Here is a 26,498-nt window from a genome sequence, read left to right on the forward strand (position 1 = left end):
AGGTGCTAAAAATCACCACCAAATTGAAGAAATTAACTACCTGATGATTGTGAGCACGTGGCCCCCAGACCTTCCTGTGCCTTGGGATTGATAGTGTTGACCTCCCTGTTACCGCTACAATAATCAGAGAATTGTACACAGCTGATCACACACCCTCAGACCCTTTCTCCCTCAACTGGCCCTTGAAAGTGCTTTGCTGAAACCCTTTGGGGAGTTCAGGTTTTTGGGGGCACAAGCCACACATTCTCCTTACTCGGTCCTGCAATAAACCTTTCTTTGCTCCAAATTCTGGTATTTCAGGTTGTTTGGCTTCATTGTGTGACAAGCACACAAACCTGAGAAACTTGCATTCAGTAATAGTCTGAGGGGAGACACAGACCCACAATCAGGAAGCCCCAGTCTGAGGGAAGACACAGCCCTGTCCTCAGGAAGAGCCAGTCTAAGGGGGAAAGACAGCACTTCACAGGAGCCCTTATTTGGTGGAGACACAGCCCTGCTTTCAGGAAGCCCCAGTTTGGTGGCAGAAAGTCCTGCCTTCTGGGAAACCAGATTTCAGGGGAGACACAGTCACACCCTTAGGAAGCCCCAGACTGAGGGGGAGATACAGCCTTTCACAGGAGCCCCTGTTTAGGGGATACCCAGCCCTGCTTTCAAGAGACCCAATCTGAGGGGAGACAGAGCCCTGCTTTCAGGAAGCCCCATTAGCTGAGAGAAAGAGTCCTTCCCTGAGGGAGACGCTGTCTAAGTGGAAATGCAGCACTGCCCTCACCAAGCCCCAGCTTGAAGAGAGAGACAGCCCTGCTTCTTTTGCTAGAGAACAGGTTCTTGTCTCATTGAAGAAAGAATTTAGAGATGAAATCCAAAGGTCAAGAAAGTAAAGTGAGGGTTCATTAAGTGTTAGGACACAGTCAAGGGAAGAGTGAGCAGACTCAGGGGAGTGGTGCCCTAAGCTTCTTTCAAGCTGGTTACATAGGGTGTAAAAATGAAGAGGTGGAATATTCATTGGAGAGGGTGGGGTTTGGAGGGTCATATTCCCTGATTTTCGTGTGAGCTCCATCTTCCTGAGGGGAGAAAGGATATTTGTCCTTATTTAGTCTGGATCAGAAGTCTCATGGTATCGGTTCATGAGTGCTTCTTATCTGCAAGGCTAATTTTATTGTAATTAGGGCATAATGAGCAAAATGTAAGTTCAGAGCCGGAGATTCCTGCCTTTTCCCACCTTTCTTTGCCTGCCTCCAGGACACTTGTCACCCCAAAATACGTGATTTCTTATCAGTCTGGAGGTTCCTGCTTTTCTCTGCCCAAGGATTCACATTGTTTACAAGATGTATGCTTTCTTGGCATTTGGCCCCCCTTTCTGTGCTCATGTATAGCTATATGCCTACTTTCAGGGAAACCCAATCTGAGCTTCTGCCCTGCCGTCAGGGAGATACTGAGGGAGACACTGAGGGAGACACACAGCCCTCCACAGAGGCCCCTGTTTAGTGGAGACACAGCCCTGCTTTCAGGAAGTCCCAGTTTGGTGGGAGAAACAGTCCTGCCCTCAGGGAAACCAGATTTCAGGGGAGACACAGCCACACTCTCAGGGACCCCAGTCTGAGGGGAGACACTGCCCTGCCCTCAGGGACCCCCAAGCTGAGGGGAGACACAGCCCTGACTTCAGGGATCCTGAATCTGAGGGGAGACACAGCCCATCCATAGGGACCACAGTCTTAGGAAAGAAACAGCCCCGCCCTCAGGGAGCCCCTGTCTGAAGGGGAGACACAGCCCATCCTCAGGGAGCCCCAGCAAACACCAGTCTGAGAGGGAGACACAGCCCTGCCCTCAGGGACCCTAGTCTAAGGGGAGACACAGCCCCGCCCTCAGGGACCCCAGTATGAGGGGGAGACACAGCCCTGCCCTCAGGAAGCCCATGTTGTAACCAAGCAGGACCCTATGGGGTCTTCCTAAAACAGAACCCTCCCCCACAACCTCTGCTGTAGCTCCTCTCTCAAGTGCCCAGATAACAGTGTCTCATGCATACTTCCTGAGTCTTCCAGGTGCTAAAAATCACCACCAAATTGAAGAAATTAACTACCTGATGATTGTGAGCACGTGGCCCCCAGACCTTCCTGTGCCTTGGGATTGATAGTGTTGACCTCCCTGTTACCGCTACAATAATCAGAGAATTGTACACAGCTGATCACACACCCTCAGACCCCTTCTCTCTCAACTGGCCCTTAAAAGTGCTTTGCTGAAACCCTTTGGGGAGGTCAGGTTTTTGGGGGCACAAGCTACACATTCTCCTTGCTCAGTCCTGCAATAAACTTTACTTTGCTCCAAATTCTGGCATTTCAGGTTGTTTGGCTTCATTGTGCAATAAGCACAAAAACTTGCGTAACGGAGGGGAGATACAGCCATGTCCACAGGGAGCCCCAGTCTGAGTGGAGACACAGCTCTGCCTTCAGGGAGACTGAGTCTGAGGGGAGACACAGCCCTGCCCTCAGGGAGCCCCAGTCTGAGGGGAGACACAGCCCTTCACAGGAGCCCTTGTTTAGTAGACACACAGCCTTGCTTTAAGGACGCCCCAGTTTGGCGGGAAAAATAGTCCTGCCCTTGGGAAACCAGATTTGAGGGGAGACACAGCCCCGCCCTCAGAGAGCCCCAGTCTGAGGAGAGACACAGACCTTCCTCAGGGAGCCCCTTTCTAAGGCGCACATACAGCCCTTCACAGGAGCCCTTGTTTAGTGGAGATACAGCCCTGCTTTCAGGAAGCCCAAGTTTGGTGGGAGAAACAGTCCTGCCCTCAGGGTACCAGATTTGAAGGGGAGAAAGCCCCAAGCTCAGGGAGCCCCAGTCTGAGGGGAGACACAGCCCTGCCTTCAGGGAACCTGAGTCTAAGGGGAGACACAGCCCCACCATCAGGGAGCCCCAGTCAGAGAGAGAGACACACAGCCCCCATACTCAGGGAGCCGCAGTCTGAGGGGGACAGACAGCCCTTCAAGGAGCCCTTGTTTAGTAGAGAGACAGCTCTGCTTTCAGGAAGTCCCACTTTGGTGGGAGAAACAGTCCTGCCCTTGGCAAACCAGATTTGAAGGGAGACACAGCCACACTCAGGAACCCCAATCTGAGGGGAATACTCAGTCCTTCGAAAAGGAACCCCAGAAAAAGGTGGAGACACAGCCCTGCCCACAGGGACCACAGTCTGAGGGGAGACACAGCCCCGTCCTCAGGGAGCAACATTCCGAGAAGAGACACAGCCCTGCCCTCAGGGAGCCCCTGTCTGAAGGGAGACACAGCCCATCCTCAGGGAGCCTCTCTGTCTCAGGCAGACATACAGCCCTTCACAGGAGCCATTCTTTAGTAGACACAGCCCTGATTTAAGGAAGCCCCAGTTGGGTGGGAGAAACAGTCCTGTCCTCAGGGAAACCAGATTTGAGGAGAGACACAGTCCTGCCCTCCGGGAGCCCTAGTCTGAGGGGAGACAGCCCTGACTTCAGGGAGCCACATGCTGAGGAGAGACACAGCCCGTCCTCGGGGAACCCCAGTCTGAGGGGGACAGACAGGCCTTCACAGGAGACCTTCTTAAGTAGAGACACAGCCCTGCTTTCAGGAAGCCCCCACTTTGGTGGGAGAAACAGTCCTGCCCTTGGGAAACCAGTTTTGAGGGGAGACAGCGACACTCTCAGGGACCCCCAGTCTAAGGGGAGACACGCCCTGCCCTCAGGGACCCCCAAGCTGAGGGGAGACACAGCCCTGACTTCAGGGATCCTGAATCTGAGGGGAGACACAGCCCATCCTCAGGGAGCCCCAGCAAACACCAGTCTGAGAGGGAGACACAGCCCCGCCCTCATGGAGCCCCTGTCTGAGGTGGACATACAGCACTTCACAGGAGCCTTTATTTAGTAGAGACACAGCCCTGCTTTCAGGAAGCCCTAATTTGGTGGGAGAAACAGTCCTGCCCTCAGGGAAACCAGATTTGAGGGGAGACACAGCCCTGCCCTCAGGGACCCCAGTCTGGGGGGAGAAACAGTCCTGCCCTCAGGGAGCCCCAATGTGAGGGGAAACACAGCCCTCCCCTCAGGGAGCCCCATGCTGAGGGGAGACACAGCCCTGCCTTCAAGGAACCTGAGTCTGAGGAGAGACACAGCCCGTCCTCGGGGAACCCCAGTCTGAGGGGGACAGACAGGTCTTCACAGGAGACCTTCTTAAGTAGAGACACAGCCCTGCTTTCAGGAAGCCCCCACTTTGGCGGGAGAAACAGTCCTGCCCTTGGGAGACCAGTTTTGAGGGGAGACACAGCCCTGCCTTCAGGGAACCTGAGTCTGAGGGGAGACACAGCCCCCCTCTCTGGGAGCACCAGTCTGAGGGGAGACACTTCCCATCCTTAGGGGGCAGCAGTCTGAGAGGGAGACACATCCCTGCCCTCAGGAAGCCCCTGTCTGGGGGGAGACACTGCCCATCCTGAGGGACTCCAGTCTGAGGGGAGACACAGCCCATCGTCAGGGAGCCCCTGACTGAGGGGGACATACAGCTCTTCACAGGAGCCCTTGTCTAGTAGAGACACAGCCCTGCTTTCAGGAAGCCCCGGTTTGGTGGGAGAAACAGTCCTGTCCTCAGGGAAACCAGATTTCAGGAGAGACACAGCCACACTCTCAGGGACTCCAATCTGAGGGATACACTCAGTCCTTCCACAAGGAACCCCAGACAAAGGTGGCAACATAGCCCCACCCACAGGGACCCCAGTCAGAGGGGAGACACAGCCCTGCCTTCAGGGAACCTGAGTCTGAGGGGAGACACAGCCCGTCCTCAGGGAGCCCCAGTCTGAGAGGGAGACACAGCTCCACCCTCAGAGAGCCCTTGTCTGAGGGGAGACACTGCCCGTCCTCAGGGACCCCAGTCTGAGGGGAGACACAGCTCATTCTCAGGGACCCCGTCTGAGTCGGACATACAGCCCTTCCCAGGAGCCCTTGTTTAGTGGAGATATAGCCCTGCTTTTAGGAAGCCCCAGTTTGGTGGGAGAAGCAGTCCTGCCCTCAGGGTAACCAGATTTGAAGGGAGACACAGCTCTGAGCTCATGGAGCCCTAGTCTGAGAGAGACACAGCCCCATACTCGGGAAGCTCCAGTCTGAGGGGGACAGACAGCCCTTCACAGGAGCCCTTGTTTAGTAGAGACTCAGCCCTGCTTTCAGGAAGCCCAAGTTTGGTAGGAGAAACAGTCCTGCCCTCAGGGAAGCCAGATTTCAGGGGAGACACAGCCACACTCTCAGGGACCCCAAACTGAGGGATACACTCAGTCCTTCCACATGGAACCCCAGAAAAAGGTGGAGACACAGCCCCGCCCACAGGGACCCTGACTGATTGGAGACACAGCCCTGCCTTCAGGGAACCTGAGTCTGAGAGTAGACACAGCCCGTCCTCAGGGAGCCCCAGTCTGAGAGGGAGACACAGCCCCCCACCAAGGGAGCCCCAGTCTGAGGGGAGACATAACTCTGCCTTCAGGGAACCTGAGTCTGAGGGGAGACACAGCCCCGTCCTCAGGGAGCCCCTGTGTGAGGCAGACATTCAGCACTTCACAGGTGCTCTTGTTTAGTAGAGATACAACCCTGCTTTTAGAAGCCCCAGTTTGGTGGGAGGAACAGTCCTGTCCTCAGGGAAATCAGATTTGATGGGAGACACAGCCACATTCTCAGGGACCCCATACTGAGGGGAACACTCAGTCCTTCCACAACGAACCCCGGATAAAGGTGGAGACACAGCCTCGACCTCAGGGAGCCCCAGTCTGAGGGGAGACACAGCCCTGCCTCTGGCGCACTGCCAGGACTCAGGTTTCAGGGTTTTTGCCATTTGCCTGCCTCTTGGAGTCTGGGGCGAGCAGTTCATGGATTGGGGGTGAGCCTGGGTATCAGGGTTCCCTAGTGTTTTGGAGGGAGATAGCCACAGACATATGCTCAGTCCCACAAACAAATAGGGCTCTGTCACTGAGGTTTCCATTAACCCCTTGTAGGAGCACCCTTACTCTTCATTGCTCAGGAACACCCCACCCCCTCATTTCATTATTACCCGGAGCTGGAAGACCCTTCAAACACGCCCACGCTGACCCCTCAATTTACAGGGAAACAGACTCAGTTGGGGCTGACTTATTTAAGGTCACAAACCAGGATTTGGATCCAAGCATCCCTGTCCCTCCTCACTTCCTGGGCTCAGTCTCTGTCTCTCTCCACCTTTCCTCAGCCCCTTTCTCTCCCTCTCTCCCATGGAATCAGGACCCCTTCTCTGATCCTAGTCTTGAGGCAGAGATCAGCAGAGGCCTGGATGTTTCTAGTCAAGGGTCTGAGAGTTTCTGAGGGTCTTTATGCCACCTGGGTTGGAAAGGAGACTGGGAAGATCCCAAAGGCAGTTCTTACCTGTCCCTTCTAGGCCCTGCCCAGGCCGCACAGGCCAGCCCTCCTGCTCCCCTCCTGGTGGGATGTATTTGCCCACACACTCACCCTAGTTGGAGTGAGGCCCCCTTAAATGACCCTGCATACATGAGAGGCAGGGAGGTGCCAGCACTGCACAGGGGCTGCCAGTGCCACGCTGTCCCAAAGAGAACGTGCACATACACTCATGTGTGCCAGCACCCATGCACACATGCACACACTCACAGGGAGGTTGGACATACCTCAAATGTTCGTGCTTGTTGCTGGAAGTAGTGTTATTCTTTCTCCTCGGGATTTCTCTTAGTCAAAACATGACTTGACATCCCCACCTCCTCAACCCTGATCATCACAATCCAATTCTTCCTTCCCTCTCAATTGTCCGAGTGTTTTTATTTAAATAAATCAGCAGGAAAAGATTTCAAGGCCTAAGTTCAAAGCCCTTTCTCAATCTCTGTGATGTATAGTTACACAAATAATGCTAAGAACAGAAAGTGACCTTTACTTCTAATCTATAGTCCTTGATGACTTCTGGCTTTTGAGAAAATAGATTTTTTTCCCTGGTTATTAAAAATAATACATGTTCATGTAAAAATGTCCAGACAGTACAGAAAAGTCTAAAGATGTGAGTCAGAATGATCTGAAATTTCTCCAGTGAGATAACGACAGATAGCTCAGTGAATATTCTTCTGGACTTAGAGAAAATACACATACACAAATACACAGAGATATTTTACACACACAAAAAAATGTGAGAGTACAAGGCATGCTCTTTTCTAATCTGCTTTTCTCTCTCAACAGTATATTATGGGCATCTCTAAAAGGCAGCAGCGACTCCCACTGTGTGGACATTTGGCACTCTCAGCCTCTCTGACTGATGTTTTACTCTACTTCTCACTGCCTTGTGGCTGAGAGTGAATTGGTGGGTGCTCTGGGGGGTGGGGGCACTGAGAGTGGGGCTCTACTTAGGGCAACCTGTGTAAATGGAGTGAGGACTTGCAAAGTGCTGACTCCATTTGGCTGAGCTTTGGCTGGTCTCTGGAGGCCAGAGAGAAATGGGAAACTCAAAACATTTTTAAAGATCAAAACTATTAGAGAGACAGGGTGATGGATCCAGTGGTAGGATTTGCATTTGAGGGGCCTGCCAAGTTGACCTCAGAGCCGGGAGACGGGCTGGGCACTGATGGGGCTGCACGAAAGAAAGGAATCTGGGAGCAGGCAGTTCAAGAAGCAGCATAGAGGGAATCCTCCACCCGGGGTTGGGGTGACTTCAAGGAGAAGAGTTTCGACTTTTTTCTTGGATTTATTTATACCCAACCTCTTTCTAAAAAGGTGTTATGGTAGCTTTCCACAAAGGACATTTACAAAAAGGTCAGGGAGCTAGAAATAGAAAATCAGGACCAGGGACAATTTTCATCTGAAGCAGAGGGCCATACAGGAAAGGGCCCTGCTTCTCCCAGCTCCTGGGAATAAGCTGGTGAGAAAAACAGAATAATCCCAAAGGGGAAGAAGAGAAGGAGAGGACCTGGCTGACATGAACAAACATTGCACCACAGTCAAAAAACCTAGATATGCCTCCAGGTTCTTCCCCTTCTAACCTGCATGAGCTTGGGTAACTACGGCACTTTTCTGAGCACCAGTTTCCTCATCTGTAAACATGAAAACAAAAATATCTGAGTCACTCTAAGTGCATAACTCAAGACTCTGTTACTGGAATTTACCTGACCTACCTATATAATTTGCACTGAGACCTGTCCTTGGACAGGGTCACTTTCATAGGGCACATACTGCACAACTGTTCCTCTGGGGACAGACGGTCATTTGAGGAAGAGCGAAAGAGGGAAGAACCAAGGAAGTAAGTTTATGGTGCCTGCCAGCCACCTGCCCCTATGAAGTGGGTCCACCCACAGCCTATCTAGAAGCAGCAGCTCCCAGGCACCCATGTTTTATATTCATGACTCCTTCATCCAAACCAGCTGACTGAGTCAGGATGACTCTTAACCTAAGGGCAACCAATCAGAAGGTTTCCCAGTGATGTATGTATGACTGGGCACAAAATGGTGGGCCAGTCCAGTGGGCTCTTTCTCTAGAGAGGCTGAGTCAGTGAATGCTGGGAGCTGCCCCTGGAAGATCATGAGGGAGAGTTGGATCTGGAGAGGTCATGATGTCCAGAAAGTAGAAGTAATGAAGGAAGAGACACTATGAGTCAGAAGAGAACTGTGTGGGCAAAAAGAAGCAGATGCTGGAAAGTGGCTGAATCATGGCAGGGTGGTTATCTATTGCTATTGTAACCAACCACCCCTAACCTTGGGGACTTAAAACAACAATTATATTTATTACACTCCATGACTTCGTGGGTCAGGAATTTGGGTGGAGCTGGACTGGTCAATTCTTCTGTTACCTGAGGCATCGATGGAGGTGTTCACCTGGTGGATGGGGTGGTCTGGAGGGTCCAAGACAGCTTCACTGCCATGTCTGCTGCTGTGTGGGGGTCCGGGCTGAAGTCTGGGTTCAGCTGGGCTGATCAATTGGAGCCCCTCACGGGACCTCTCCCACAAATTGGTCTCAGAGGAGTTGGACATCCTATGTGGTGGTCCATGGCTCCCAGAGAGAACATTCCAAGAAGACTGAGCTGAAGCTGCAAGGCATCTTCAACTCAAAATGTCACATTCTGTTGGTCAAACAAGTCACTAAGACCAACCCATATTCAAGGAGAAAGGAATTAGATGTCCCCTCTCTATAGGTAAGATAACAGAGGATTAGCAGCCATCTTTACTCTGCCAGGTGAGGACCCATAAACTCCTAAAACTACCTTGAATCTAGAATACCCATCTGGTTCAGGAAATCCATCCCTATTACAGCTCTTGTGTTTGGCTTTCTCAGAGTATCTGTCCCCCTTCCATAGATGTAGAGCCCCATAATAAGGCTCCTGGACTTGAGTGAGCTTGAGTGAATCTCTCTTCCTTGTACCCAATGAGCCAACCCAAAGCAGTGGTGGGCTCCAAGCTCAGGAAGAGAAATCCCTGGTGTGGCAGCAAGAAGTTACCCAAGGTGTGAGCTGATAAAGGTGGGATGTGGAGCCCCTAGTCTTGTCACCTTTCTGAGCCTCAGTTTCCCCATCTGAAACACAGAAATGAAACTATTTGCTCTACCTGCCTGTTACTACTAAGTAACACAAAAAGCTCTCTTCCTGTCACTTGCCTGATCTCGTGGTACAGTTCATATCATGACACATGAGCCCTTGATTCAGGGTCGCTTCACAAGCCTTCATGGGAGAGTGAATTTTCCTCATCACTGCCTGCCTCTGTGATCTTGGCAAGCCTATTTTTCCCAAGGAAAGTATAGGAGATGATTGAAATAAGTGATTTTAAGGACCACCCAGCATGAAGTTTTAGGATTCTGAGAGGTCTGGTAAAAGGGGAAGTTTGGCACAAAATAATTTTGGGATGAATGGGCAGCTAACTGGTGGTGAATAAGGGAGGCAGCCCCAAGTAGAGTGCAGGGGGTTTACGGGGCCAGGACAGGAACACAGTGATTGGGGGAAGGGGGAGAAGGAGCGTGTAGGACAAATATGGGGGTTGGTGCCAAGAAGGGAAAGAGCAGAGTTGGCACAGGTAGTGGATCAACTTTATTCCTCCTTCTTTGTCTTCTGTCCCCTTCCTTGAGACTTCTATGTTTTTTTCACCCTTGGCCTGTGAATATTGTTTCCTCTGCTTGGAAGACTCCTTCTGCCCCAATAGGCTAACTCCAATCATTCTTTAGTTGTCTCCTAAATGTCTCTTCTTTAGAGAAGTCTTCCCCACAGCCCCAACTCAAATAAGACCTTCTTCTTACCTTTTTCCACAGCACCAGTTTCCTTCACAGCCCCAATTGTGTCCATAAGGATACATTTCCCAGTGTAATTATGAGCTTAGTGTCCATCTCCCCCACTGAGCAGGAGCTTCCACAAAGGCAGTATTTAGCTAGTATTTGTTGAAAGAACAAATGAACGAGGCCACCTGAGTTCGTTGGGTTGGACACCAGGCCGTAGGTCCCCATTGTCCAGGCCACAGAGCAGGATCCACAGTATCAGGCATCAAAGGGAAGAACGGCCCCTCCTGGGGCCTAGGGGAGCCCCCTCCAGGCCTGGGCTGCCCATTCCACCCACCTGCCAGCCAACACACACAGCCTGACCCCGAGGACTAGAACACTGCAGCTTTATTGATTGAAACAACCGCGTCCGCAACTAGAGGTTACATTTGGGGGACGTGGGGGTGAAAGGGGGACAAAATGGGGACAGAGGCTGGGGTGGAGACAGAGAGCAAGGCAAAGGGGTGAGGATGGGGTCATGTGACTAAAACAACCCCAATACCTTTCACCCATTAATGAGGGTCTCCTGTTGTGCTTTTACCTTGGTGGTGGGATGGGCCTGGGCATGGAGGGGTTGGCTTTCTCCCAAGTCTTTGAGGCCTCAGGGCTGGAGCAGTCCCCTCGTTCCCCTGTCCCTTCTCCTGGGTTGGGGATAAAGGCCTTGGTGAGCTGCCCACCCTGGGGCAGGAAGGATGCTTGGAGACCACCCAGAGAAGAGGGGCCAGCAGAACTAGACTGAGATGGTGATTATGTAGGCGGCTGGGAGCGGGGGAGGTGCCCGGAGGAGGGGCATTCCCAGTGGGGCCCCTGGGAAATGAATATAGGTGACATGAGGTGAGGGGACAGTGGTAGGCAAGTGCCATCTCTCTGGACCTCAGCTTTCTCACCTGTACAGTGGGGGCACTGGATTAGATGTTCTCTAAGGTCCCTTCCAGCTCTAAGGATCAAGGAGTCCCCAAGAAAGAGTGGTCCTTCTGCCCCAACACACACCCTCACACACACCTTCTCTCATATGCACAAACACAATGGCACTGACTCAACAGAGAGGGGGTTGCTATCCTGCCTTTGGAATTGGGGAGGGCTCCCCTGAACCCAGAATCTCAACCAGTGGCCCTATGGGAACTCTCTTGAGCAGGTTTACCCACCCCATTCCCGGGACAGACCCTGAAAATACCCCCTAACCCTTTTGAGCTGTCTGGGAAGAGGAAAACACAAGGATTATCCCTGCTCTCCCAGGCTCCCCTGGACCGTAGAGGGAAGTCAATGAGACGAGGACACGAGGACACACTGAACTTCATTCCCAGCCCAGGCTCGTGTGAAGACAGAGGGGAGGGGAAACAGAGTCCCTTTCATCTGGGAGCCTGGGGGAGGGGCAGCAGCTTCAACCAGTGTGGGCAGAGGGTGGTAGTCTCCATGAGGCACCCAGGCCTGAACTGGGCAGGAGGGGCTGTGGCCTGGGATGCGAGGCCAGATTTGGGGGCAAGGATAGTACCTCTCCCAGTGCAGGGCCCAGTAACAACTGTAATATCTGCACAGGCACTAGGAGACAGGGCTGTTTGACCAAGCTCCTCCTTGTTGCCTGGCAGGAAACCCCAGGGGCAATGACCAGAGGTGTGATACCCTCAGGGCTGTAATACCTGGCTTCAAAGGCTGGCTTCATGTTAACTGACTGTGTGACCTTGTGCCAGTCCCTTTCCCTCTCTGGTCTTCACTCTCATTCAGACCATGAGGAGTTTGGACTAGTACTGTCCCAGCACTGTCAACCTGAGCCAGGGACTTTGGAGGGACATAGGGAGAAAGGAAAATGAATGAGAAAGCGGAGTCAGAGCTATCCCAGAGAGGGTGGAGGTGGGCGGAGCACCCCAGGAGGTGGGGGCTTGGTCTACAGGCTCAGCTCGGCATGCCTGGTGTCTGGTTATGGTCCCAGAGCAGACAGCCAAGCTGAGACTCCCTCTCTCCTACTTAAACAACAGCTGGCCCCAGGAGTCCCTTTGTCCCCCAGACACCAACCTGAAGGGGACAGGGGTGGAGGACCCCAACACCCTGAAGGTTGACCCTGGACTCCCCATTTTAAGGCCACAAAATGCCTCAGCCACCCTGACCCAGAGGGCGAGACTACCACTGGGGAGATGCACTGGATCCAGCCAGCCTGGTCTCCCCTGGGCTGGGGGTCCTCATGGGCCACCTACCAACACACAGTTGCTGACAATCACTGACACACGAAGACACACACAACACACCCGACACTGACACAGAGGGGCTGACTCACAGGCACACACAGACACTCAAACACTCATAAGTCACCTGACGACACACAGACACTTATTCCTTGCAGACCCCCTCGTACACACACACACATGCTGGCACACTCCTAGGTGCTCAAATCACACACACTGTTAAGGTGAGCATGCGCTGACACCCACATCCCCTGCAGACGAGCTGGCACACACAGACACACGTGAGGACCAAGGACCTCAGCAGCTCACTCAGGCACATTGCTAGCCCAGGTCAAGCCACCCTCAAGTCAGTGCTGCCCAGGCCCACCTTGATCTCCCTCTGGCACTGTTCCCTGTTGCTCATTTGTCCTGTGTACTCTGTCCATGTGACCATGTTCCCTCTCTCCAAACAGACCAGGAACTCGGGGGCAGCATGTTTGCAGTTCAGCTCAGCCAACATATGCTGAGCCCCTTTTCTGTATCCAGCTCTACAGATGTGTCGGTGAACAAGGGAGACAGGGTCCCCTTCACAGAGCAGTCAGAGAGGGGACAGATGCACTCAAAGGTATTCTGAGGGCAGTAGGCACAGGGCACCATTGAGCCCCAAGGAGGAAGTGCTCCCGGCTACCAATCTCTGAATCTCCAGCACCCACCCCAGTGAGGGCACGGAGGAAGCACCTGACAGGTGATGGGCCAGTGGTTCCCACTCTCAGGTTCTCCAGAGGAGCTTTTAAACATTTCTGATGCCAGGCTGCACTTCAGTCCAATTAAACTGGAATCTCTAGGGAGGGCCCAGCACTGGTGCTTTCTAAAAGACTCTCTGGTGGTCCTATTCTGCAGACAGGCTGGGAACCACTGATTTATATAATCCATCCCACTGGGCAAAGCCCGCTGAGCGATTCCATAACAGGCCTACTTGTGCTGGGCATGAGGTTGGGATGGGGTGAGAGAGAGGACTGGAAGGCTCAGAGGAGGAGCTCACAGTCTAGTTGGGGCAACAGACCCTGTGCAGATGGGACAATTAAGGAACAATACCCAGCAGACATGATGGAAGCATGTTCTGGGAACCTGGAGCCACTCATTTCGGACAGAGACCTTGGCTGGGCTGGGAAGGCAGCCACGCTGGTCAGGTATCAGAAGGCCCCACTCCAGCCCTGGCCTGGCCACCCACCAGCTGTTGGTGATGATGATAACACAGGCCTGGCAGAGCTGAGATGGGCAGCGTTTGCTCTGGTTTCCTGCCTGCCTTCTGGCATCACAGTGCTGCCTCTTTTCTGCAGCTGTCCCCACCAAATGCTCCAGGAAGAGCCCTGTGACACCCCCCCCCCAACTGAAGGTGCTTGCATTTCTGTTGGGTCATCTGTAAGCTCTTTGTCAACCATAGGGGATAAAAGGTAGAAATTCAGGTGGTCAGAGGCCACTTGAGATTATAGAATAGGGCTGAAGTGGCATATTTGGCCAGCACTCCGCAAACATACATGAAACTCACGAAGATAGACACGCACAGGCACTCACAGAGATGGGGGTTAGTCCCAGCCTCACAAACAGATATGTATAATTGCACACACAGCCCCATATTTGCACACTCTCCTGCCAGAGATGTACCCACAGTGGTACACAGACACAGATGGGTCCACACACATGGTCACACATGCGTGCACACACACACACGGCCACATGCACACATCCATGACAAATCATCCTGAAGGGGGCTGGGCCCTCTCTCTCCCATGGACATCTGGGTAGGGGGCTCAGGGGTGATGGTGAGGAGGAGGTCTAGGTCCCATCATGCCTGTCTCAGCCTCCCAACCCAGCACCCAAGGTTGGGGAATGAGGCTCAACTCCCAGGGAGCATGGTGACCAGCAACTGCCCCACACACCACCCCTGGCTCTACAAACCCCTCCTTCTTCACTGACCCTGGGCGGGGAAGGGAACAGCCCAGTAGACAGTGCTTTGAGGTGGAGGGGGAAAGAAAGCCCCCCTACAAACACCCCTATCCAGGGCACCCCTTCACGGCAAGTATATAAAAAATGGAGACTCCTCTACTCCTAAAATCAGTGTCCAATATGGGGGTATGAAATCACAAAAGCAGGACTTCTCCTCTGTTCCTCTCAAAGTCAAGCTTCACCTCAGAAAATGGCCTGGCCACCAACCCTTCCCCCTGGCTCCTCGGGGATGCAGCTGGGGGCTGAGGTTAGGCCAACAGACCAGAGTGGGGACTATGCTCTCAGGAATGCAGCTGCTTGTGTGGTGGGGTGCAGTGGGAAGGAGAGGTTGGGGAACGGATCAGTCTTCAGACTGCCCAGGCCCAAGACCCTGCACTGGATCCCTTTGAAGGGGGCACAGTGATAGGGAATATGACGTTCCAGGGATGGGTCAGGGGATCTAGGTGACCTGGGGTCTCCAGCTTCTGGCCCTTGCTCTGGGAACAGAGTTTATGCAGCAGGTGCCTCATCTCCCTCATTGTTCCCTGCATGGGGATATTCACAGAGCTCACAAAGTCCCACCTGGCCCCCCTGACCCCAGCCTCCCCCATCCAGGGAGTCCCAGAGGCCAGCCAAGGGCAGGGCTCCCATGTCTTCTCCCCTCTGGCTTCTGGTAAAGCCACTGGGCTGAGCTCAGCCTTGAGTCAGGGACAGGGGAAGGTCAGAAACACACCACGGATGCAGCCAGGACAAGGCCTACATGGCACCAAGGTCCCTGGGGTAATGGATGCCATTCAGGCGAGTCCCGTCTCTGCAGTAAAGAAGGTGCTGGCAGGTCAGATAGAAACTTGTGCTTTAATATATCTGTGTGTGTGTGTGTGTGTGTATGTGTGTGTGTGTGTGTGTGTAACAGCTCTCTCTGGGGCCTCAGTGCCAGGCCTCTGTACTTGTTCTCTGCTCATCCTCGCAGCCAATGCAGGCCCCTTCCCTGGCAGGCGGCCCTGCCCCTGGGCACCCCGGCTGGCGGGGGTCAGTCTTTGGTACGATGCAGACACTTTGGTGTGCCGGGGGCGGGGTGGGGGGGCCATGAAGCACTCATCATCTCTGCAACGCCAAGAGGAAGATGGCCATAGGCCCCCAGAGCTGCAGGCGGGGCTGGCAGGGGGCTCCACTGCCCGGCATCACAACCACTGTGACAGGAGAGAAAAGGGAGACAGGCCAGGGCTCCCGTCAGCTCAGTAGGGCCAGGGAGGAGCAGGAATGCACACCATGGGGGGGCCATTACTCTGTCCCTCTCTCTGGGGGACCTGGAGGTGGGCACGGCCCTCTGTGCACAGAGACACACTCGTAAGACGTGAGGTGGTGTGGTGTGGGGGTTAACTCTGCCTGCCAAGATCCAAATCCTGGCTCTGCGGCTCACTAAGACAAAGAGCAATTCACTCAATATCAGTGGCCTCAGTTTCCTCATCTGTAAAATGAGTCTAATAGTAAAAGCCACCACAGAGGACTGTTGTGAGGAATGAATGAGATCATGCATATACAGGTGTGTGTACCTCGCCTGGTACACCATAATCACTTGGTAAATGCAAGCTGTTATTATTGCTTGCATTTACCTGGCTCCCAGTGGGGGAAGTAGGAGGGGGTGCATGTTCACATCTGGATTCCCCTACCCCCAACACACACAGATGTACCCAGACAGAGATGCTGCTACTGTAAACAACTTAGTAAGCTCACAGGAGGATCTGGTCATATCACTGTCCTCCATATATACGTCCCACAGCCTGAGCCAGGGTGGGGCCCAAGGTGGGTACCACACATACTGGCACCTGTTCCCACAGTCACTGACACATGCATCCCGTCATCCAGCCACTCTAAACTCCCATTCAGACACCAATGCCTCCCCTGACACCAGTGCCCACCCACATGGCCCCCCAGAATATTCAGCAATCCCCCCACCCTCTTTCCATCCTGCACCTTTATTGGGATCCATCTGCTTCCTGGGACACTCTCCCTTCTTCAGTGTGACATCATCTATGGCGATATCCCCCAGGTAGCCCGAGCCTCGAACCCCCTCAAAAATAATCTGGGGTGGGGTCAAAGAGCAGGAAGCAGGGGTGAGGGAGGTTCTGCACCAGAGGCTTCCAGCCCTTAGCCTCAGTCTACCCGAAAGACCCCCCAATCCCTGCATGCTTTCCTCCTCAGCTCCCAGAAGCAGAAGCTCGGGGGCCAGGAGAGCAGTGAGGAGCACCGGCAGACTCACCTGGAACGGCCCGCTGGGGTTGATGGGCACATGTGCCTGCTGCCACACATTGCCCTTATTGCCACTGAGGGACCAGGCATGCATGTCCAGTGCTCCTTTGTTCCGGGACCGCACCAGGAGGTTGAGGGACCCTGTGGTGGGCATGAGAAGATGGGGCAGTGAGGGAGCACCCTCACCTTTCCCCATTCACCAAGCTTGACTCCCTACCACTCCCCACAGCAATGTCCCCGTTGGATGGGACCTTCTCCCCATTGCAGACTGGTTCTGTGTCCCCTTATCCCAGAGGGGACCGCTGCATGGGAAAGAGAGAGGACAGCAGCAGGGCTTCCATTCGCCAGGACAGTTTGCAAGTTTTCTTTCATTTTTTTCCATTCCTTCCTAATCAGCTAATCCCCTATCCCTGGAACATACATACACACATACCACCCCCCCCACCCTTCCTCCTCTAGACAGGGGAGTTGTCCCAGGACAGTGGGGCCCATGTCTGAACCCAGAGCAGGATTCCCAAAGCATGCAATTCAATGCACACACTTGGTGGTACATGATACATATGGTGATTTCTGGAGGTACAGGAATGGACTTTAACTTTTTAGTACTTAGAGTGTGGTGGGTGGATAAAATGGGTGAAGGAAGTCAAAAGGTACAGACTTCCAATCATAAAATAAATAAGTCCTGGGAATATAATGTACAGCATGGTGACTATAGTTATTAACATTGTATTGCATATTTGGAAGTTGCTAAGAGAATAAATCTTAAAATTTCTCATCACAAGGAAAAAAAGTTCTGGTGATGGATGTCAACTAGACTTATTGTGGTGATCTTTTTGCAATATATACAAATGTCAAAACATTACATTGTACATATGAAACTAACATAATGTTAATCATACCTCAATAAAAAATTTAATACTTATATGTATGTTTTAAGGGGTGAATAAAGTAGCCCTTCAAACTCATGATTTCTCTAATACTGATGCTTAGGACAAAGCTAAGAAAAAAAAATAGTGAGTTGATTTAAAGAAAGATATTAGTATATATGCTACATAGCTGTGGTAAAATGTGAAATTCTGGAAGTATTAGTATGGGGGTGCTGAGCTTTTTTTGCTCACAGACCCAGGGCCTGAAATTCTGGAGGTGCTGAGGGGCAGTGGAAGAGAAGGAGGGGATCAAGCCTTGGCTAAGAGCACCCAGGAAAGGTCATGCCCTTCGCCAGCTCTTCCAGCCCACCTCCAGCCCCCTGTGACATGAAAGACCTGGCTCGGAGGGAAGGGGAATCAATCTTAAATGGCACCTGGTGGCTGGCATTTCCATGGCGCTGCCCACAGACAAAGCCACACCATCTGTGACACCAGATAGACAGAACCCCAGTGGGGAGAGCCACCAAATGTTACCTGCCTGAGACAAAAAGAGTTGGCTTGGACCAGGGAGAGCCAGTGAGACACAAGGTCTGGGGACAGCTGGTGCCCAGAGCTGCCAGGTGGGGTGAGAAGGGAGGGGGGAGGAGGGGCCAGCACAGCAAGAAACACCCTCCTCTCCCCAGTAGCAGGCCCAGGCCTGTGGAAGGAGCACACCAAAGGTTCAAGGCACGTGGGGGACCCTCACCAGCAGATGGGGGCCTGAGAGGGCTGCAACCAGCCAAGAGATGCCACACTGGCTTAGTCAGGGCCCAAGCCTCAGTGCCTTTTGGGCTCCCCACCAGCCTCAAAAGGACCTCCCTCTCTTCTTCCCGGAGATCTTCCCCCTGTTCCTATCCCACCACCCCTGGGGTCCAGCCTCAATTCCCATACCTTTTCTTCCTCCTCCACCACCCTGCCCCAAGGACTCTAGTTGGGGAACCCCACCTTTTCACTGCTTAAACAGAAATTGAATCTCTGCCCTCTTCTCTGATCATCCTACCAGCTCTAAGATCTCCCCTGCTTCCTGACAGCCTCTCACAGGGTAAGCTGGGGCCATAAGGATGCCTGCTCACTACATTCTTCTCTACCTTCCTTGTCACCTCCAAAGCCAAACTGAGCTACATGCTGCACCCTGGACACAGTCCAGCTCTCCAGACTCTGGGCTTTTGCCCGGGATGTACCCATTGCTTGAGATGCCCTCCCCTACTATGCTCCCCTGGCCAAATACTTCCTGTGCTTCAAGGCCTCTCTGAAACATCACCTCCTCCAAGAAGTCTTCCTGGGCTTGCGTTGGGAGCCCTTTGTGCTTCCTGGGAACTGAGTCCTTAAACTGCAGCTCCCTGTGTCCAGACAGCCCTCTGCTCTGTGGTGTGGCAGTTATTGGGATTCACATCTTCTCTCCCTATTTGACTCCTTGAGGGAAAGTTTCCAACAAATTTCTATCTGTTCTCAATATTTGAATGTTCAATGAAGAACTTTCTATGACTGTCATCAGGACTGAAAAAGGGCTTTCTTAGAGTCTCAGGGTTAGAAGTTCCCTTACGGTTCATCAAGCCCAGCCCTATCATTCATTCAATTAATTGAGCAAGCACTTTTCTAGACACTAGAGACGCATCCATGAATAGGACAAAGACCCCTGCCTCCTGGAATTCCCGCTTTTTTGGTGGTAAGCACTATGAAGACAATAATGCAGGAAAGGGACAGAGAGCTGTTTTAGGTGGGGCTGTCAGGGACCTCTCCAAGGAGGCCTGAATGAGGGGAGAGGAAGAACATTCCAGGCTGGGGGAAATATCACAAGCAAAGGCCTCTAAGGCAGGAACCTGCCTCAATTATTTAAAGGAGACTGGTATGCTTGAGCTGAGTGGAGTCAGGGGAGAGAAGCAAAAAATGAGGTCAGAGAAGCAAGCAGGGGCTGGGTCAGGTATGAAAGGCCTGGAGAAGATGGTGATGGAAGGGGACTGGGCAGGGGAGTAACATGACCTGGGACAGGGGTCCCTGCACAGGACCCCTGCTGGACAGTCCTCCTGTCCAGGGACAAGATAGCCCACTCCTTTGCTGGGCAGATCTGATGCTTATAGGATCTTCCTCAGGTGGAATTCAAACCTGTCTCCCAGAAGCTTTCACTGACTGGTGTTTGTCCCACCCGCTGGGAACGCCAAGCAAGCTCTGGAGCACAGATGGCTCCCTCAGAGCTTTCTTTGCACCCAGGTACCTGGGCATCCCAGCTCTTAAGGCTTGATCTCCCAGGGCCCTATAATAGCCAATATGCTCTTCTTGCCAGCTGGATCCCCTCCTGAGCTGAAGATAAAATGACCACCTGTTCTGATTTGCCTGGGATGTGCGACTCCTAGTGTCAACAGTGGGAAAGGCTGGGGCAAACCAGGATTGGTTTGAATTGGTTACTCTAGCTGGGCAGGGCAGGGCAGCGCAGGGCAGGGCAGTCCTGGTCACCACCACTCTCCACATACCCCACAGGAAGCTTCTCACAAAGTCCAGACCCAGCCACAGGTGAACTGGATTGTGTGGATGGTCTGGGGGCCCCAGTGGATGCAGAAGGTTCCATCCCACTTCATTCTAGTTCATCAGTTCAGCTTGACCCAGCACTCGAGCTGTGGACATTTCTCCACAATGAGCCTTTAGGTTGATGCTTGCTTAAAGTCACTTCCTCTACCATGCAGTGAGGAAAGCAATGAAGCTTTCTCTGGCTTGTATATATATATATATACAAAAACAAAACAAAAGAATATATATTTACTGGCTTCTATTTGCATAAAGTATTTCTGGAAGTTTACCCACCAAATCTAGTACATTGATTGCCTCTGGGGAAGGACTCTAGGTGGCAGGAGGACTGAGATGGGAGAGGGACTCTCATTATGCACCCTTTTGTACCTTCTGACCTATGCAAAAATACATTATCTTTCCTATAAATATGCAAATAAATAAATAAATAAATTTAAAATGGTTACTTCCTTAGCAGAGCCTCTATATCCAGGCCCCCAGAGTCAGTCAGGTCTCCCTGTTAGCAGCTGTCTTGGCCTCTGTCTTTCTGCTGCAGACACGCATCACAGTGGTCACTAAATCCTACGTGGTGCAATTAGTTATTTAATGTCTGTCTTTCCCACTTGACTGTAGGTGCCAAGAGGATGAGGAATTTGTCCGTCCTGTTCACTGCAGCACCTGATGCCTGGCATAGAGCAGGAGCTCCAGAAGTGATGGCTGAACTGATGAGTTCACTGACTAATGTGACACTCCTACCAGTACCATCTCTTCCTAAAGAGCACTCCTTAGGTTCATGGCCATGCTTAGGAAGGAAGACTTCCTCTCACTGCTCAAAAAGCAGCTCCCTTCCAACCCTGTGTTTAAGGCTTGGTAGAGTCAGACAGACTTGGGTTGCTGTGTGATCTTGGACAAATTCTTAACCTCTCTAATCTACATGGTAACCCTCACCTGGTGGTTGTGAGGGTTAATGAGACCACAGACACAGAGCACCCAGGATGTCACCTGGCATCTGGCAAGCATTCAATACAAGCAACCTCTTAGCTGATTTCTCCATCCCCTCCAAGACTTCCACCTCATTCTTTTGGAACCATTTTCTTTGTAGACTCAGAAAGCCTTGATCATCTCAAAACCTCAGACAAGTTGGCTCTGGATTTCCCCCAAACCCAGATTCTGCTCACACCACCTACAAGGATCTGTGATTCAGCCAAGTTGGGAAGCCCAGGTCTTACATAAGCCAGTCCCCAGCTTCCAATAGGTCCCCCTCCCTTCCCAGCCCCAGCACACGCTCAGGCAGACTACCTGGTGGTCCTTCGACTCACCAATGTGCTTCCCGTACATGTGGTAGAAGAAGGAGACGCAGTAGAACTTGGCACTGGCGTTGTACAGGGGACTTACCAACCTTGCACGGTCCCCCAACTCCCGGGGCCTTGATGTCTCAATGAACATGTAGTAGCCTGCAGGGAAGGGGCAGATGTGCCAACAGCCTCCTCCTCACCCCTCCCAGGCCTCTTATCACTTGACTCCTTTTTTGCCTTAGTATCAGCTGTCTGAATCCCAGGTGCCTCACACCAGCCCACCCTGTCCTCCCTGCTCACAGCACAGCACAGGACTCCCAGCATTTGTGAGCTCTTAGCTCTGCAGCAGTCTCTCTTCCTCCTAATCCTCTAGCAAGACAGAACTGTCTCTCTCAGACTGGGGCTCCCTAAGGGCGGGGCTGTACCTCCCCTCAGACTGGGGTCCTTAAGGATAGGACTGTGTCTCCCCTTAGACTGGAGCTCCCCAGGGCTAGAACCCTCCCTGAAGCAGTCCTCCATCCCTAGCAGCAGGCCATGTCCTTACCCTCAGGGGTGCCACTTATGTCAGTTGGGGGACCAGTATTGGGGGAACGCTTGGGGTTCTGGGTGAGGGCATTTTGCCGGGTCCAGTCAAAGTTGTCTGTCAGGTCCTGGGTGTAGCCACAGATCTTCTCATCCTCAAAGTGGCAGGTGTTGTCTGCATTCAGGGCAGGGTGGGGAGGGAGTGAGACAAAGAGGGTCAGCCTCCTCAGGTCCCCTGCTCCAGCCCTGGCCACCCCTGAGGCAGTTCCCAAACATACAAGCAGTGGGCCCAGGATTCCAGGGCTTCAGAAACCAAGCAATGGGGCCTCTGACAAATTTGTTCTTGGAACAGGACGTCTTAAATTTTTTTTGTGCCGCAAACCTAACTGGCATCTGGTGAAGTGAAGGACCCCATCTCTTAATAATTATTAAGGGGCATAAAATGAAAAACACAGGGTTACAAAGGAAATCAATTATAGGAAATATAGTTGTCAAAATATTTAAAAACAAATTTGTGATATAATAAGTGGGCTTCTTTATTATCTAAATAAATCACAAGATTCAGTGTTAGGTCTAACCACTATGGTTTTGAAATACTAATGAATGGAAATGATATTTAGAGATAGTTGCTACAACTTTTAGGTGATGTGAAAATATCGATTTCTACTGATGACAAAGTCACAGGTAGTGATTACACCACTTTCCTACATTTATCATTGAAGGAGATGTTAAATTTCTGCTAGAAGTTAGGGAAAATAAAGAAGCAATTGTATGCCCTTCCAGATTCCAGTTTCATGGACCCCTTTGATCCTCTGAGGGGTGGTCCATGGATCTCAGATTAAGGAACCCTGCCCCAGGGAACAGAGAATGTGGATTAGCCTAAAAATTTCCATTTTTATCTTGAGGACAGTGAATGGTGCTAAGTGGGGACAAAAAGTCCTGAGTTAGAGATGTCCCCCGATTCCACCCCTGTCCCTTTAAGCCCCAGAATAAATCCCTCATGCAAATATCTCAAAGCCCAGCACTGTTCCCTTCTGCTTCTCCTTTCAACTACTGGCCTCCACACCATTTTCTCTCTGGGTATCTCTTGGGGTCCCTTCCTCCCACCAGGGAAGCCTTTGTGTCCTCAAAGAGAAGGAGAAGTGGGTAGGGGTGTCTTACCTGACAGATTGGGAGAGTTGATGGCTGAGAAAGCAAGCAGGAAAACCAAGTCAGAACCAAGGTATGGGCTGTGCAGAGGATGCCTGGGCTTAGGACCAGACTGGGGGCCAGAGGTACCTGGCCTGCAGTGATAGAATATAATACTGCACAGTGGGGAGACCCAAGCTTAGGAACCATAAGGGGAGTTTAGAGGGGTTCCCTGGACATGAGATGGACCCACCCTTCCCACCACCACCACCACCACCTACGCTCCGTGTAGTGGATGATGCGGGAGGCCATATCTCCGGCCCCAAAAGTGGTATAGGGTGTGAGGCGGACCTCATAGCTGTGGGGCACACGGAGGTCAGTCAGGATGTACTCCAGGAGCTGCCCTTTCTCCACGCGCCGCACTGGGATGGCCTTCACCATGGCGTTGTGCTGATTCAACTGTAGATACAGGGAGTTTCCAGATGCCCAGCAGGCCACGCCCTCCACCTGAGCACCAGCCCAGGCCCTGGTGTGACTTTAGGGGGCAGCATTGGGAAGCAAAAGAGGAAAGGACTAGGAAGCCAGCCCTCAGTTTCCTCATCTATAAGATAGAGCAATCACCCCTTCCATGCCTGCCTCCTGGGGCTATCTTAATAATAAGTGACAGTAACATATATTGAACAATTAATGTGTGCTAGGTACTGTCCTCAATGCTTTGCAATCATTAACTCAAAATAATGATCCTACCAGGTGGAATATTATAATTACCCCCATTTTACAGATGAGTAAACTGAGGCCAAACAGATGTAGCCTACACAAGTTAATAGAGAACTGAATTTTAACTTAGGCAGTCTGCCCCAGAGTCACACTCTCACCCTTCACCCGACGACCCCTTGGGCTGGACAGAACCATGTGGAATTAGACTGGACACAAGACCAACATAGTAGCTCTGGCCTTGCATTCTAGGGGCCCTGTGGATGAGACTTAAGCTCATGCCTTAAACTTCTGATGCTAGAGTAGGTTCTGTGTTTTGTGAGCAGAATAGTCTCTGCCTCCTTTCTGCTACATTTATCCAGCAGACACCTGCTCAATTCTCAGGGCTGTGCCTAGAGTATGGGTCCAGAAGGAAAGGTCCCTAGAATCTCTCAGCTCCTGCTACTGTGTCCAGAACACTTTCTCTCTGGCTATAAACAGTTATCGATAAGAGGGTGAATGTGTCTCCACCCCCTTCCTCTGGCTTCATGAGCATTCCCAGGGCTAGCCTGCACCTGGGCCCCTGTCCCCTTTGGCCCACCTGGCGGACACTGAGTCTGTAGTTGAGCACGGGGTCGACAGCGTCAGGCTCCCTCTGGGTCCACTGCAGCACATAGGAGTAATTCTTGGACAGCTTGTGGCTGCGGGTGGGGTTGGGGGTGTCGAAGTAAAACTCCGGGCTGTAGGCTTTGGCTGAGAGGGCAGGGAGGGGGCATGGGGCCGTGAAGGGTAGGGGATGGGGAGAGATAGAGAAAGGAGGTGTGGGAGAGGGAGACAAAAGAGGATGGGTGGAACAGAAAGAGGGTAGGGGGAGACAAAAAGAAGGAATATTGTGAGGAGAGGAGATGGTGGGAAAAGAGGAGATTGAGGAGAATGAGGATGGGGCAGGAGCGATGGAGGAAAGGGAGATTGGGAATTCAAGAGGTGATGTTGGTGAGAATGGAGCAGAAAGGCCAAGGAAAAGACAGAAAGGAGAAATTTGGGATGAAACAGAGAAGGAATATTAGAGAAGTTACAGGGAAAGAGCATTGGGGAGAAGACACCAAGAAGGGTCAAGGATATTGAGGTAGAAGGAAGAGAAGAGAGAGGAGATAGAGGCGAAAAGGTGGGGAGACAGGGGAAGTGTGGGAGAACAGGGGAGAGGGGAAGGAGGTGGGAAATGTCACAGGGGCCTCCTGCTGGCAGGGCTGGGTGGGCTGGAGAGGGGCTGGGGAGGTGGCCAGTTACCTGTGGTCCTAGCCCCCTACTGTTGAGTGAGGATATTCAAATTAAAGCTAAAGGGGCACCCAATCAGTCAGAGGCTACTGGGAGACCCATGGTGCAGTAAAGTGGGGGAAGGGCACATATGGGGCTCTCCTCCGGGGTTCTGCCACTAGCTCTGACAGGGAACTGACTCTTCCCAAGGGAGGAAGAGAGAGGGGATCAGCAACCCCATCAGCTCCTCTCCTTTCCCCTCCACCCTTACCACAACTTCCACCCCTTTCTGACCAACCCACTCCCGCCTGCAGCCCCAAACAGCCCACCAGAATGACTTGAAGAGATGGGGCTGAAAAGGATTTCTGGACACCTAGAGGCCTGACCCTCTCTAGAGTGACAGCTCAGGTAATGTGTCCTAGCTGGCCCAGCGCCACCTACGACGTTCCAGAGAAGCTGGTGAGGGAAGTCTTCCATCCTCTAAGCTACAGCTCAGGCCCCTCACATTGGGCCTCCGGTCAGGAAAAGAGAAGATTACTTATCTGCAGTCTCCGGGGGTCAAGGACGAAGGAGGAGGGCCTTGCAAAGTGATGGCAGAAATGGGGTGGTGCCCAGGGCTTGAGTGGGCGGGTCTAAACCTGGTATGGGCGGGGCTGGAGGGAGAGCCGATGCCTGCTTTGCGAACAGGTGGAAGCGGAGATCTGGGATTGGACGAGGCTGAAAAGGGTGGAGCCTATGCCTTCTGTAGGCGAGGAGTAAGCGCTGCGTGGATGGGCCTTTAAAGGGAAGGGTTCATACCTGGTGCACGCGGGGCTTGAGGCATGAAGCCTAGGCCCGGTGCCGGCTTGACAGGGGTGTGGCTGTCAGAGGCCAGGAACCGAAATGAGCTAAAACAGGTGAGGCTTAGGCCTTGTCTGGCGGACCTTGAAAGGGGAAAGCCTAGACCTATGTGGGCAAGTGGAGGGGGCAAGGCTGTAAGAGGAGGTTCTGGTTGGATCCGGGAGGCATGGGTGGGGTCTAGACGTGGCACGGGAAGGTCCTGGAAAGGCTGGGGCCTAAATCAGGAGCAGGTGAGCCGGAAAGGGGCGGGGCCCAAGCTAGGCGTAGCTAGGTTTGAAATTGGGCGGGGTTCTGTGGCGCGGGACCAAGGGGACGCTCACCGGAGACCTGGAAGACGCAGGTAGCCGAGCCTACGTCGTTGGAGACGCTGCACTCATAGCTGCCACTGCTGTCTCGAGTGACGGCGTCGAGGCGAATCTCGGAGTGGTCGGGGGCTTCGGCGGCGATGGGGACAGCAGGCGGCGGAGGCAGCAGCTGCCCTTTGAAGCGCCACACAGCCGAGGCGATGCGCTGGGGGCTGCCTCGAAGCAGCGAGCAGCGCAGGAGCACGGGCCGGCCCAGCGCCTGGCGGACATCCTGGGAGCTGGGCTCCACCTCCGGCGGGACTGGGGGTGGGGACGGCGGTCAGCGGGGCCTGTCCTCACGGACTGGAGTCCGAGGAGCGGCCCCATGGGGAGGCGACGCACACGCGCCTACTCCCGCGCCCCCCAGCCGGGAAGTTTC

General features: G+C 52.8%; 1 protein-coding gene across 1 annotated transcript in view; it reads right to left on the minus strand.

Annotated features, from left to right (window-relative positions):
- Positions 1–10,595: 10,595 nt before the first annotated feature.
- Positions 10,596–26,498, minus strand: part of MDGA1 (MAM domain containing glycosylphosphatidylinositol anchor 1) — a 57,089-nt gene continuing 41,186 nt past the window's right edge. Inside the window, exons 9-17 of the mRNA XM_010977646.3 lie at positions 26,096–26,380; positions 24,283–24,434; positions 23,270–23,447; positions 23,022–23,045; positions 21,883–22,035; positions 21,363–21,497; positions 16,650–16,780; positions 16,364–16,472; positions 10,596–15,579 (exon numbers count right to left, since the gene is read on the minus strand). Of these exons, the coding sequence (XP_010975948.3) occupies positions 15,488–15,579; positions 16,364–16,472; positions 16,650–16,780; positions 21,363–21,497; positions 21,883–22,035; positions 23,022–23,045; positions 23,270–23,447; positions 24,283–24,434; positions 26,096–26,380 (1,259 nt within the window). The 3' untranslated portion in view covers positions 10,596–15,487. The remainder of the gene's footprint in view (positions 15,580–16,363; positions 16,473–16,649; positions 16,781–21,362; positions 21,498–21,882; positions 22,036–23,021; positions 23,046–23,269; positions 23,448–24,282; positions 24,435–26,095; positions 26,381–26,498) is intronic.

This window comes from Camelus dromedarius, chromosome 19 (genome assembly GCF_036321535.1).
Source record: "Camelus dromedarius isolate mCamDro1 chromosome 19, mCamDro1.pat, whole genome shotgun sequence".
In the NCBI taxonomy this organism is placed as follows: domain Eukaryota; kingdom Metazoa; phylum Chordata; class Mammalia; order Artiodactyla; family Camelidae; genus Camelus; species Camelus dromedarius.